The 14294-nt window shown below is 33.2% G+C and overlaps 1 protein-coding gene across 1 annotated transcript; it reads right to left on the bottom strand.

Moving 5' to 3' along the window:
* Window positions 1–2026: 2026 nt before the first annotated feature.
* On the bottom strand, window positions 2027–4970 carry LOC107901898 (uncharacterized). Its single transcript, XM_016828068.2, has 3 exons — window positions 4467–4970; window positions 3956–4353; window positions 2027–3486 (listed from the first exon to the last, which is right to left on the bottom strand). The coding sequence occupies exons 1-3, from the start codon at window positions 4530–4532 to the stop codon at window positions 2235–2237; spliced, it is 1716 nt and encodes a 571-aa protein (XP_016683557.1). The 5' UTR covers window positions 4533–4970; the 3' UTR covers window positions 2027–2234.
* Between the last annotated feature and the right edge of the window lie 9324 nt (window positions 4971–14294).

Below are 14294 nucleotides of genomic sequence, written 5' to 3'. Positions count from 1 at the left end.
TGATCAAGGCTAAGGATACCAGCTTTTGGGTTTCAACTTATAAAGTTTGAACACAAATACTTTATTATTTCATCAATGATCTCGCTTTGACCTCACCTTCACAAATTTGCTGCAAAAGAATACAACGTATCAAAATCTACATAAAAACTTGTGTACAAAAATGTAAACAACATGAACATCATTTTGAAGAAGTAAAATGACAAATTTTATGATAATCTGAATTGGAAAAACACAAATACTAGAATGTATTTCTTTCCTTTCCTTGAAGAATCAAAAATGTTTCTTAATGTAAATTTTATTGAATCCTCAATTACATAACTAAAATGTTCAAAAGGTTCATGCTTGTGACCAGTTTTCAGAGTTTGTCAAATGTAATTGCAATGCTTCTCTGCATCCTGGTATTAGTTTTGTTGAGTGAAATCATCCATGTTGGGAATGTTGTGGACTTTCTTGTGGCCTCGTCCATTGAGGTGGTTGAAACTTTAGGTATTCGCATGGCTTGTTTGAGGGATTGGACAGACTAGGGTGGTTTTTTAGTCAAATTAGCTTAATATTCCTCTAGTAGTTGGACTACTGCGGCTGATGAGCTTCAAATATCTATTTTTTTTTAATTTATTGGATGAAAAATGAGTAGGGAGGGTGGTGCATCTTGAGTCACGCGAAGCTAATATGCTAGAGGTCCAACTGTTGCTATGTCAAATTGTCCCGTGGAATTGAAAAAGTGTCTTTGATGGAGGAATCACTGATTGTTGGGGTTTTATATATGCATATACATTTGGGGTAAGAATTTGGTTGATGCATAATTTCGATAAATTAGAAATTTTAAGGATAAAAACAGAGCTCTTAAAATCGCTTGGTAGGAAAGGAATTAGAAGCAATGATAATTAGGTAAAACTAGAATTTCTGATTTCATTTTAGAATATAAATATTATGGTAATAGCATATTTTATTTATTTAATTAAAAAACCCTTGAAATTTCTAAAGTTAATAGGGTGAGATTGTCTAATAATTGTTTGTATGAAAGGGTTTCCCATAAAAATATTAGTGGCTCACATCACATGCTTGTATCTTAGTTGTTTGATGGTTGAAAAAATTTAATCTGCAAATCAAATGAAAGGATGATGATTGAGGAACCAAATGATGCTTGCTAATCTTCCTCACTATATACTTCCTTGTTTCATATGAGATGGAGTGATTCTTTGTTTGGTCTCCATGAAAATCAACGAAAGATGGTTTGTATCAGTCATGGGAAAAGCTGATAATGTATCACAAAGGGAACATTTAATTACACAACTATTAATATTTTTTTAAACAAATTATATTAATCGATATCTTTTGAATTTTAAAGGGAAGCCGAGAAGACTCTTCCTGTATCAACCTAATTTGTGTCGTAAAACATAGATGATTAGTAGCAATGAGAATGTGTTGGATGAACAAGGGTGTAATTGTATTAACCAACAGCTTTATTCATTGTTACCGGTGCATTGAAGATTACAATGGAGAATAGTGCGATGCATGCCTGGAAGGCCAGAACGTAATTGATGCTCTAAACCTGTAGCTTGAATGGACGTCACCTTTACTAAAAGCTCTTCGTATGAGTCCTTGATTTTTCCTTGCTTGTATGGCAGAGACCTGACCTGACCTCACCTGACTAGACATTGTACTTTTTGATATTATTTTCTTCAAACAGGTTTTTTCAGTTCAATCTAAAGCCACGTTTTAATAACGCTGATGTATATATGCACTAAGCCAAGCCATGGAGCTCACACATCAAAGAACGTAAGGGTGGTGGGAGTGCTCCCAAAACCAACCCCTCTCTCATCAAGTGGATAAAGCAGAGCATAGGTCTGGAACTAGCAAATAAAAAAATCTAGTGGAATGTCAGGCTTAAGATAAAATCAATTAATAAAAATGAAATGCCTACAAATAAGACAAAAAAAAAAAAGAGAACCAAACTACAGCTTCACCCCATTCTAAACGTTAATATCCGTTGAATTAGAGAACATAAAGAAAAATCGTTTTAGGCTAAGGAAATGCAACCAAAAGTAGAAATTGAGTAATGATAATTTCTGTACATGTGGTAGATAAGCATAAGGACGACAAAAACTTCCGGCAGGATAAAATTTTACTATTTTTTTTGTACAAACAGGTAAAATGGGGCAGAGATTCTCCTGCCGGTAATCATCTCTAGTAACTTTTTAATCTTGTCCAGACAATAGACTTGTAAGAAAGAATCAGCAACTCAGAGCCTCATATTTCATTGGAAGTGGATGATTAAACCCAACTTGTGATAGCAAATTCCCAACTGCTGCAAGATCCCTGCAAAATACACCTTGAAACGCGTTTGTACTGGATGTTGTTGTTTCGTTTTCACTGGGATTAACCCTCCCATCGCAATCCGAGGCATTTGATGAATTTACTGAATAAGCGAGAGTAGATTCAGGATCCAAATTAGAGCTAGAATTTTGGGTCTGTGGCACTTGAACTGTAGCTTTCTTCCTTCGCTTCTCAGCTGCTTCTTCATCCATAATTGTAGACATGACGCTGGAATAACCTTTTTGAAGCAATCTGTAAAGAAGCAGAGCCGACATCTTGGCTCTGTCTTTGACCGAGTCAACATCACGCTCATCAGCGAACTCGCAACTATCGATAAAGTTGGTAGCTTTATCCGGCTTGTGCCTCAAACAAAGCAGCAAATGAGCCCTCTCAAGCTCAGACCTTGAACACCCACGACGTAAACCGATCAATGCATAGTAATCGACATTTGCAGTCTCCCCAGATGCAACCCTTTGCTTCAACTGCTGAATTTTAGTGGTCAATGCGCAAAGCTTCCCTGGAATCTCCCTGTACCTAACGTTGTGACGCTTCCAGACAGGCCCTGGAAGCTTCCTATCCCGCAAGATGGAATTGAAAAGTAGTTTCAAGTGTTCAAGGTCGTGCAAACAATCAGGTAAACAGCGTATTGTTTCCAAAAGTGAGGCCCTGGTGTCGAGCGCTTGGATGCAAGTTGGGTCAAGAGCAAGCGTTTTGTTGCAGTCGGAAATTGACTCAGCTATCCGACCCGATGCCTTGTAAGCAGAGGCTCGATGCATATAACACTCTGCGAGGAAGCCCTGAGGGGCGAGACGGCGGCCGTCCACGATCTTGGAGAAATGGCGTATGGCTTCGGAGTAGAGGCCAGCATCTAAAGCGGCAATGGCAGCAGTTCGACGGCGGAGGAGGAATTTGATATGAGATAGGTGGTGGGAAATGTTTTGGAATTCAGAGAGAGATGTGGGATTCCGTGGAGGCGTAGAGGGAGGCGTTGTGGCGGCAGAGGAGATATCTGATGTAGTGATAGTGGTAGGGAGGGAGAAACTATCATCGGACCTGCAGATGCTTTCACGGCGGAATGCGGCGGATGCTAGACGCTTCCCGGTTTGGAGGAGAACCATAGCGTCCTCCATTAGGCCTAACTGACAGCACGCTTGGCCTAGAACCAAGTACCTGTATCAAAATAGAGTTCAAAATTACACCCATGCCCTTTTTGCCTGAAAATTCAGTCGAGATCGGGCTTTATTTATTATTCTTTTCCTATGGAAAAAAATTAATCACTTATTTATAGAAGAGGACCATAGCCAAATTGCGTTTCCTAACTTGTTTATTTTTAATATTTCTGGGTTCACTTAACTATTGGTTAATTTCATTTTGTTTAAAACTTGGGTACACAAAATAACAACCAACATGATTCTCGTTTCTATATATGATTTTCAGGAACATTTTAAAATGGTAGCTAATAGTCAACTAATAACACCATTCCAAAAAGGAAATATAAAAGAGGCGATTTTGCAGATGGTCAGAAGTTGGAAATCCCATGAAGGCAGGCTCTGCATTTACTTCAATAGCACTAGAATAGAACATGGTGTCCTCCGATAACAAACAAATAAACAACAACCATAAGGAAAGTTAAAATTACCTCCATTGCCCTTCTTTGTCGCAGTTTTTACTCATCCCAGCCATAACTTTCTTCTTCAAGTCGGAGACAGAGAAACACTTGAAAGAAGGATCTTGGGAGTTAGGAGGACGGAGAAGGTTGACACGCTCCCTGGAGAGGGGTTGGGAGGAGTTATCAGAGGAAAGGGAGGCGGAGTCGTCGCTGGAGATCTTGATACTTGGAATGTAGTCTTGAAGCATGTCAGCAACGTCCTTGAAACGTCTCAGATACAGCAAACATCTGGCTTTCAGTTCCAGAGCTATCTCGAAACGGGGCGACAGAGCCAATGCCGCATCTAGAAGATTAAGAGCGGAAGCCATCTCGCTTTGTTCTTGCGTCGCCATAAGGCACCTTGCATCCTTAACATACTTTTCTACAAGCTGAGCAGATCAATGTAAAACAACCCCCATTTCAGTCAAATGCATAGTTAATACGATCTTTTTTTTTAAAATGAAACTTGGTAGAAACTGAATGAAAGATCAAGACTTTTTACCTTTCTATTGCTAACCCACCAGTGTTTCTTCTGATCATTAGCACTCAAACATGGAGAAACAGCCATGGTTGTTTTTAATTCACTTTTTCCTTGTTGAAGAAGAAATAAAATCTATCAACCATTAACCCCTCTCTCTCCCTCTCTCTTTTCTTTCTTGCTCCCGAAGCATGCATATATACATATATGTTACGTATGAGGAGCAATTGGAGAAAGAAACGGTGGGAAAAGGGAAAGTAGGTGGGAGAGAGAAAGAGAGAGAGGGGAAGAAAGGAGAAAACCTTGATTTAAAATCTGAAATGATAATGAAGATCGGAGAGGAGTAAATAAGGGGAAGGTTATGGAGAGAATTTGTTCTCTCCATGAAAGGAAAGGAAAAAAAAAAGAGAGAAAATTGCCAGCTTTGACCTCAGAGAAGGCTTTCATCCTTCAACTTCATAGCTGGCATCATGCCATTTTAGATTCTCTCTCTTCACTATGCTATGAGGCCTATAAGACTAGGCCCCAGACCCTCCCAATTAATAAGATTTTGTAATAAAAAATACAAAATATAAAATAGGAATGGGTTGTTTTAGATAATAAACTGGTTTATCCGGTGAATGCATGATTCTGACCGGATAAACCCGGTGAACTATCACGGGACCTCCGATTCAACTACTGGGATTGAAGGGAAAAGATAAAAGGGTAGCAAATTGCCCCAAAAGTAAGTAACTAAAGAGAGTGTGTAAGCAAGCATCTTCCAGTTATTTATTTCTGATCACTTCAAAATGACCCAAAAGCCCTCGTTTTTCTAGAATGTTTTTGAACTGCTGTTTTCCACTTGTAGGGATTGTCGTCGGAACATTATGGCCATTAGAGTTATTTGTGGGTTCTAGAGGGATGGAGGTCACCCCAATCTCTCAAGACTTGATGGTGATTTTAATGGCTCACAACATGGTCGCCCACACTCTATTTGGGGAACATAAAGGTTTTTATTTGCCCATTCTTCTCTTTCATCATCATTTCTTTTGGTTTGCTATCCTATTTTTCCATTATTCTTTCTAAATTAAATATCATTGTTACATTTTATTTATTACAATTATATTTAACTATACATTAATTTTGATCAAATATGTATTACTATTCATGAAATTTTAACTTAATTCAATTTTCACATTTCATTAACAACACTATTCAATTAACATATTTTTTTGTTAATATATTACATACACAAACAACTATATTAATCGAATATAAAAATAAATATAAGTATTCATTTCTTTAAATATATAAATTGAATTAAAATCAAAATTTCGTGTATATATATGAACCACAATTCAAGTTTAATGTGTATGATTGCATCAAATTAAAATTTATGTATCAAATTACACATTAAACTAAAGTTCGTGTATAAATTCGATATTTATCCCTTGTGTTTAATATGTTATCCTAATACGTTTTACAATTAGTTTCTTATTTATGTTATTTTCCCCATGTCATGAGTTTATCGTTGCTAAATCCACTAATTATCCTTTGATTATTTCTTAAATGCTAATACATATTTGCATAATTAGTGGAGACCCCGAGATTCATTACATGTATTTTCCATAACCCTAATCCATTTTTTTTAATGGAAAAAACAAGCAATTCAATTCCTTAAATTATCATCCATATAATCCAACAAATTACTCCTACTATTTATCTATATATAATTTTTTTTAGATTAATTATGAAATGTGCTTTATTTTTATAGATGAGGATTAAACTTCTGACCTTATAAATAAGGGATGAGGTGAGCAACATTATATCATATTTTATAATTTCTTCTCCAATCAATTCGAACTATACAAAATAGTAATATCCGGTTAAATATTAAGATTCTAAATGGAGAGAAATTAAGAGAATGAGGAGAAAATGGTAATTGAGTAGAATGGGGAGTTACTAATGCATTGAATGTATAGGGAGCATATTAAAAGGGAGAAAAGAAAAAAAAGTGACTGTTCGATGGTAAGCCACAAGAATCATGCTTTTTCCTTCCCTTTTTATTTATTTTGGAACACTCACATTGATTAATGAATGCACATGAACATGATAGATGTGGAAGATGGGTTTTTCGTCTTAAAAGCCTCTCCTCCAACTTTCCTAGGGCTAACATAACGTTGGATTATCATTTCACCATTAATTAAATAAATGTATATGAGTAATCACTTTCATTTAAGTTTAATTAATAATTAATATTATTATTGTTTCTGCATTTACTTTTATTTATAATCTTACATTAATGTATTTTTCTATTCATCTTCCCTCTCAATTCTTAAATAAAAGTGAAATATTTATTTAAGTACACTTAAATTTACGTTTTCTTGATAATTGTGCTAATAACAATACCAATTGAATTATTATTTTATTAGTTATGAATATATTTTTAAATATTCATAAATATGTTCAATTATATGTCCATGAATATATACATTTAATTTTCACGAAAAAATTATTTTAAAAAATTAACATTAAAATACATATATTTAAATAAACAAATATGAAATAAACATAGATAAATTTAACTCATTTATAGCTTTGACATTGAATTTTATCCAATTGTTGCTTTTTAAAATTTCAAAATAGTGATGTTCCGGTATTATTTACCCAATTTGTTTTTTTCTCATAGAAAAGAAAAAAACATTCATGGATGTTCAGGTCACCCAATTTTTTTAATCTTGGAATTCAAGTGTCGAAATAAAAAAATATTGGTTGATTAAGAAAAATCAAGAAGTCGAAAATAAATCCAAACCAAGAGTTATTTATTAATTTTATTTTCTTAATTTTTTTATTTTAAATATTTATAAAAAATTAAAATTTTATCTAATAATATCAAAAAACTATAAATTAAAATTCATTTTAACCGTATCACCTTAAAACCCAAAGTAATAAAGAAATATCAAGAATTAAACTAAATCGAATTATAATCAACAATGAAAAATAAATAAAAATAAAAGAAACTAAACTAAACTCACTACTATTCACACCATACATTAACAAAAAATTCTTTTATGAATCTTTCACACCGTACCATTCATGGTCCATTCCAATAATTTAATGATATTTTAATAATTTTTTTATATTATTAACACGTAATTTTAGTAATTTTTTTATCTTGAACCCTAAACCTTAAACTCAAATCTTAAACCTTAACCTTCACACCTCAAACATTATTAAATAATTAAAAAATTATTAAAATTATATGTTAATAATATATATTATTAAATAGTTAAAAAACTCATAAGTAATATAATAAAAATATTCATAAAATAATTTATCCACGTGAAGCCTCTCATTTTTAAATGGAACAATTGCTCCTATCTCCATTTATCTTTAATATGACATGGCTTGACTCCACGTGTCATTAGTTGATATACATACCCATATTACTTGGCTTCAATTTCAACAATAAAATAATGATCTCATTGTTCCTCAAAAAAAAAAAAAAAAAAAGAAGAAGAAAATATCTCATTGTGGTGCAGTGGGACTTGGGAGGTCATCATATATCAACAGATTCTACTTGCACATGACGCTCCCAAACCATGCTCTCTTTTTTGGCCTTTTTCTCTTTTTTTTTTACATTTACTTATAAGATTTAATTTCAGTTGTGGTCCCTTTAATATATTTAAATTTGAGATTTATTCTTCATAGTTTAATTTTTAACATAAATTGGTATTTATATTTTATAATATTATTAATTAATCGAAATAATTAATGTCATTAATTTTTTGGTTAAAACAATACATGGTTATATACATTTTACCCTAAGAATCTTAGAGATTGACCGTACTAAAACTTAATATTTAATTTATATATTTTATTTTTTTGACATAATTTAATTTTTTTACTATTATAATATTATTAATTAGTCTAAATATTTAATATTTATTATTTCAATCAAAACATTGACGTCAATTTTTCTTAAGAATAATATTCCATCAAAAAGATTTATTTTATCATGACGGATTCGAATGAAGGTTTTTAAGAAAAAAATCCATATAAACATTTTTTTTCAAATGTTGTTTTTATTGTTACTTGATTACCAAGTGAATTTTTTAAATTTCAAAATATCACATTAGTGAATTTGTAACACCCCGTTACCCGACCCGATCACCGAGTTCAAGTTACAATATGCCACATTCGTTAATTAAGCAACTCTAATCAAATTAAATTAAATCACAAACCATTAAACATTCAAATATAGCTATAACATGGGTATCAAACGATACATAATTGTTACAAGGTCTTGTACAAGCTTACAAAAGTTCTTCTAATCACCCGAGGCTGAATATGACTAAATTGTTAAAAAAATTAAGATTTTGGGTTGACGTCGCAATGTTAGGTGTCCCTCATTGCGACGCAACTCTCTGTCGCCACACGGACTTTGCTTTGTTTCTCGTCATGACATCAATGGTTCATCATTGCAACGTGACTCACTGTTTCCAAAAAGGACCAGTTTGAAACAAGTTTAAAAAACTTGCATTAACCTGCATGATCTCATTCACAGCTAAACAACACTATTACAACAACATATGAAGCAAAACATACTGATATGATACTTCGAAATGATATTAAGCAACTAAGTTCCAATTTTAATAATTTTCAATACAAACTGACTTAAACCCTAGGTACATGCCATTTACAATTGAAAAGGGTACTTTACAAACTTTGTTGAGTCGAAAATGACAGTTGGATGTTGATTTCACTACTCAGGGCTTCAAGAATTGCTTACACCTGTGCATAGAATAAACAACTGTACACTGAACGATAAAGCTCAGTGGTACTTTCACAATTGAAGATAATATAACATAAAGTAACATTTATAACATGCTATGATTTTTGCAATCTCAATGTCTACTAAGTACATATATCAAAACCTATGTTTTTATCCATTAGCTATCAACACCAATTCACAATTTAAAACATTCAAAATCCATTCATTATGACATTCAATATCAAGTTCATTTCATATCAAAATTTGTTTAACATATTGCCCAAACCTTTTTTTAGAGTTTATCAACTTGTTCATATTTATTCTGATACTATATTCTATTAGTAATTTATTTCATTACATTTTTTTATTTTTCCAATTTCAAATATAATGTTACGCCCGATTAAACCTTAGTAAAACGGACTCGGATAGACAAATAAACTACAACACACTAGGGCACCGAAGTGCAAATCCCAAAAAAATCAAATGCTTATTCCTATGCTAATACATCCCTCCACTACACCATATTATAATCGATGATTCGCAACAAATGCTAGATCCGAGAATAACCTGTAATGATCTCCGTACAAACACATATCCTGTACAAGCGTGCATAAAACCCTATTGGCATGCCAATTGTATCCTAACATTTTACTAAGTTTACACAGGCATCAATTATATATGTAACACCCCTAACCCATATCCGTTGCCGGAACAATGCTACAAAGCATTACCAGAGTTTATAGATCAAATAAACAGACATTTCATATCATATAACATTCATGTCAAAAACCAATCGAAATCAAACATATTGTCCCTTTTTCGAGCCATCGGGGCCTTAAATACACATTAGAAACAATACGAGACTAGATTGGAAACTCAAAGAATTTTTCAGAAATATTTAAAATTTTCAACACTGCAGGGGTCACACGACCGTGTGAGACAGTGTGGCCAGGCTGTGTGACTCACACGGTCAGGAGACATGCCCGTGTCTCAGACTGTATGGGTATTCGAGATAGGGACACATGGTCTTATCTCAACCCTTGTCTGTGTTCGTGTAACTCTCTGACTTGGGTCACACGGCCAAGTCACACGCCCATGTGCGAGCCATGTGAGCATACTGACTTGTATTCTTAAGAAGGTACAAGGGGCACACGGCCGTGTCACTTGGCCGTGTGTCATTCACGGCTGAGACACACACCCGTGTGGATGAAAATAGGCCATTTTCTAAGCCACATTTCTCACCCAAATTGATACCAACCTAGCCTCAACAATTTACACATCAACAAGCCATATCAAGACATTCAACACAAGCTAAAATCAAGTCTTAAACATGTATTATTACCATATACAACCAATATACCCATAGGTACCTCAAATGACAACTTAAAATTATGTCCACCAAATATCCAAACTTACCTAATTAATTTACCTAACCAAGTTACCAAAGTTCACCATAATTCAAAACATACATACATACATATATCACTTATATTAACATCACAATTATACCTTAATCTCTTACCAATGTGTAGGTTAATTATATAAACAAAATATTATTCATAATATTTACATAAATTAAACTTTGATTAAGACCGTAGAAAAGCCTATACATGCCATATAACCGTATTTAACGTTTCAAAAACTACCAAGATAAGCTGAATAGTGTGACTTGAGTGCTGATCTGATTGTCCAACCTTCTAAAAATCTACAATGACATTAAACAATACAAATAAGCTTAATGAAGCTTAGTAAGCTCAACGAGTTAAACAAAAATCTTATCGAACTAACTATAATAAATCAAATAATAAAAATTATCCATGATAATTCCCTGTCATTCACAATTTCAATTGATAAATACATTCGTATTTAAAATCAGTACATAAATAAATAACATGTCTATCAAATTCATTAAATAAATCACTTTACTGATATTTTTCCATTCGAAGAACGACTTATGGATAAATGTACATTGTCAACAGAAGCTCATAAGAGCTGGTCCTCCCGAATACACCAACAAAAGCTCGTAAAAGCTGATCCATCCAATTCCACCAAACAAAGAGTAAAACACGAGAATTCGCAACAAATGCTGACCCCCGGTTTACTTGGGTAAAATGCTGATATCTCCCTCCAATACCATCCCCACTCTAAACCCCCAACATACACCAAATCACGAATGTACTCAAATCTCGTGTTCAATTCAAACAGAATATCCAATTCAATATTATAATTCAAACAATAATTCATTTCCAACAATAGAATATATGCATAATACCAATTATCAATTTATACAAATGTTAAATTTTAACCGTACGAACTTACCAGGACTGAATTGTAGTAATTGTAGAAGTTTAGGGACTATTCCACTATTTTTCCTCTTTCACGAGTATTTACGGGATCTTGATCTAGAATATAAAATTATTCATTCATTAGCATATATTTCGTTTCCAATTCATTTTACAATTAATACACTTTTATTTTTTTGAATTTACTCAATTACCCTAAACTTTTACAATTTTTGCAATTTAATCCATTAATTTATTAATCTATCAAATTAACTTATTTTCTCAATCAATAATCTATCTAAATATTATAGGCCCTCTTAAAGCCCCTAATAAACCAAAAATTCACTATCAAACCCTAATATTTTAACCTTTTCACAATTTAATCCTAAAATCAATATTTAACAAAATCACTTTATAAAATCATCATACAACACCATCAAAGCTCTAAATCTGTAACACCCCTTACTCGTATTCCGGCTCGGAACAGAGTATGAGGTATTACTAAGTTTTTTAAAAAAATTTCGACAGCATTTCTGCTTAATTTTGCTTAAACCTCCTGCAAATTTAAATCACAATCCAATATATATATATCAACCAAACTCATTTATAATAATACTCACAATTTAACTATTAATGAACACCACATTTTAAATCAAACCATAACATATATTTACATGATGATTCCATATTTCATAGGTCGTCTATACATGCCATAATTTTCCAGAACGATAGTAGCAAAATACCCCAAGTGTGAAGGATAGTGTGGATGATTGTCTGACTTCGTTCCAAATTTCCGAGTTGTCGGAAGTCACTATAATCAAGGGAAAAATAAAATCGAGTAAGCATATAGCTTAGTAAGTAAACACATGATAAATAAGTAATTACTCACATAACTACACCAAAATATAAACTTATTCATGAATAACTTCATTGTTTAGGCAATTTCCAGCAAACTGTTTTTCTGCATCATAGTCGCTAATTTATTTTTATCCGGAGCTACAGGGCTCCAAATTGAGTTTCGTAAATTTTCCCTGAAACTAGACTCATATACCATTTCACCATAAAAATTTCAGAATTTTTTTACCCAGCCAATTAGTACAGTTTATTCATTAAAACTTCCCCTGTTTCACTGCCCAACGGTTCTGACCCTTCCTCAAAAAAATTCACTTAACTCTCTGTACAAAATTTTAAAAATGGTTTCGCTTGTTTCTATTAAAAATAGAGTCAATAAGGAATCCAGGAATATAAATTTCACACCATAATTATTTTTGTACAATTTTTGGTGATTTTCCAAAGTTAGAACAGGGGATCCCGAAATCAATCCAGCCCTGTTTCAGTAAAATTCAGATATCTCCAAAAATACAACTCTTTTGCTTATTCTATTTATTTCATATGAAAATAGACACATTCAGCTTCAATTTCATATATTATTCAGCTTCCCATTCATTTTCCACCATTTATGGTGATTTTTCAAAGTTACCCATCTGCTGTTGTTCAACACAGTTTATAACTAAATCGTTCCTTTTTTTCGTTTTTGATATTTTCTCCCATCTCATACATGGATCGATTTAGTATCCAACTCAATATTTGCCCCATAAAAATTTCCACCATATGGAAATATTCACCTTCCACACTTTTTCGTTGAGCACTCGGAATGTTAACCGTTATTGGTGGATCTCGCACTTAGCACCACCACTTAATCGGGGAATCAGCACTTAGCAACCCCTTATGGGAATCAGCACATAGCAACCCCCTTTTTATTTCAGAGATACGGTGGATATCGCACTTAGCACCACCAATGAACTGGGGAATCAGCACTTAGCAACCCCTCGAGGGAATCAGCACATAGCAACCCCCTTTCACATTTCAAAGATACGGTGGATATCGCACATAGCACCACCAATGAATCGGGGAATCAGCACACAGCAACCCCTTTATGTACAACATACTTCGGCTTATTCCGAGTGTTCAACCCATAAATCATATATTGCAACCCTTTACCACCTTTCCCGATTTAACAACATTTTTAGGATATGGCCAAACATTTATTTTAATTCCAAATAAATCTCAACATATATCAATTAATGTCAAAATAATACATCAAGTCACGTGTTTACTTACCTCGGTGCAAAATATCGTAATATTGCACTTCACTCCACTATCTTTTCTTTTCCTCGTTTGAGATAATCTTCACGTCTTTCTTGATCTATAATAGCAAATTTAACTCATTTAATGTTCACATTCATTAAAATAATCCACCACCCAACTTTTTGAAAAATTACAATTTTGCCCCCAAACTTTTGCATAATTACACTTTTGTCCCCAAGCTCGGAAATTAAACTTCATCACTTATTCTTAGGTTTTATGACATGCTGAACATTTTTCCCTTCTATGGCAACATCAAATTCTCACTCTAACATACACTTATGAACAATAATTATTTTTACCGATTATGCCTATTTACCCGTTTTCGCTTAAAATCGCTTAGCAAAAGTTGTTTAACATAATTTATAGCTTCATATTCCACCATAAAACAGCAAAATAAACACATTTCACCTATGGGTATTTTTCCAAATATGAGCCCTAACACGAATTATTGCTAGAATAAGCTAAACCGAGTTACGAGGATTCCAAAAATGCGAAGAACATTAAAAACGGGGCTAGGATGCACTTACTATGAGCTTGAGAAAGCAAAGAAACCTTAGCTATGGCTTCCTTCAAATTTCGGCAGCAACTAATGAGGAAGATGATGATTTTTGTCATCTTTTTCCCATTTTATTTTATTTTATTACCAAATGACTAATATGCCCCCACTTA

The sequence above is a fragment of the Gossypium hirsutum genome, chromosome A11 (assembly GCF_007990345.1).
Source record: "Gossypium hirsutum isolate 1008001.06 chromosome A11, Gossypium_hirsutum_v2.1, whole genome shotgun sequence".
NCBI lineage: Eukaryota > Viridiplantae > Streptophyta > Magnoliopsida > Malvales > Malvaceae > Gossypium > Gossypium hirsutum.
This window is presented reverse-complemented; position numbering and strand designations above follow the sequence as displayed.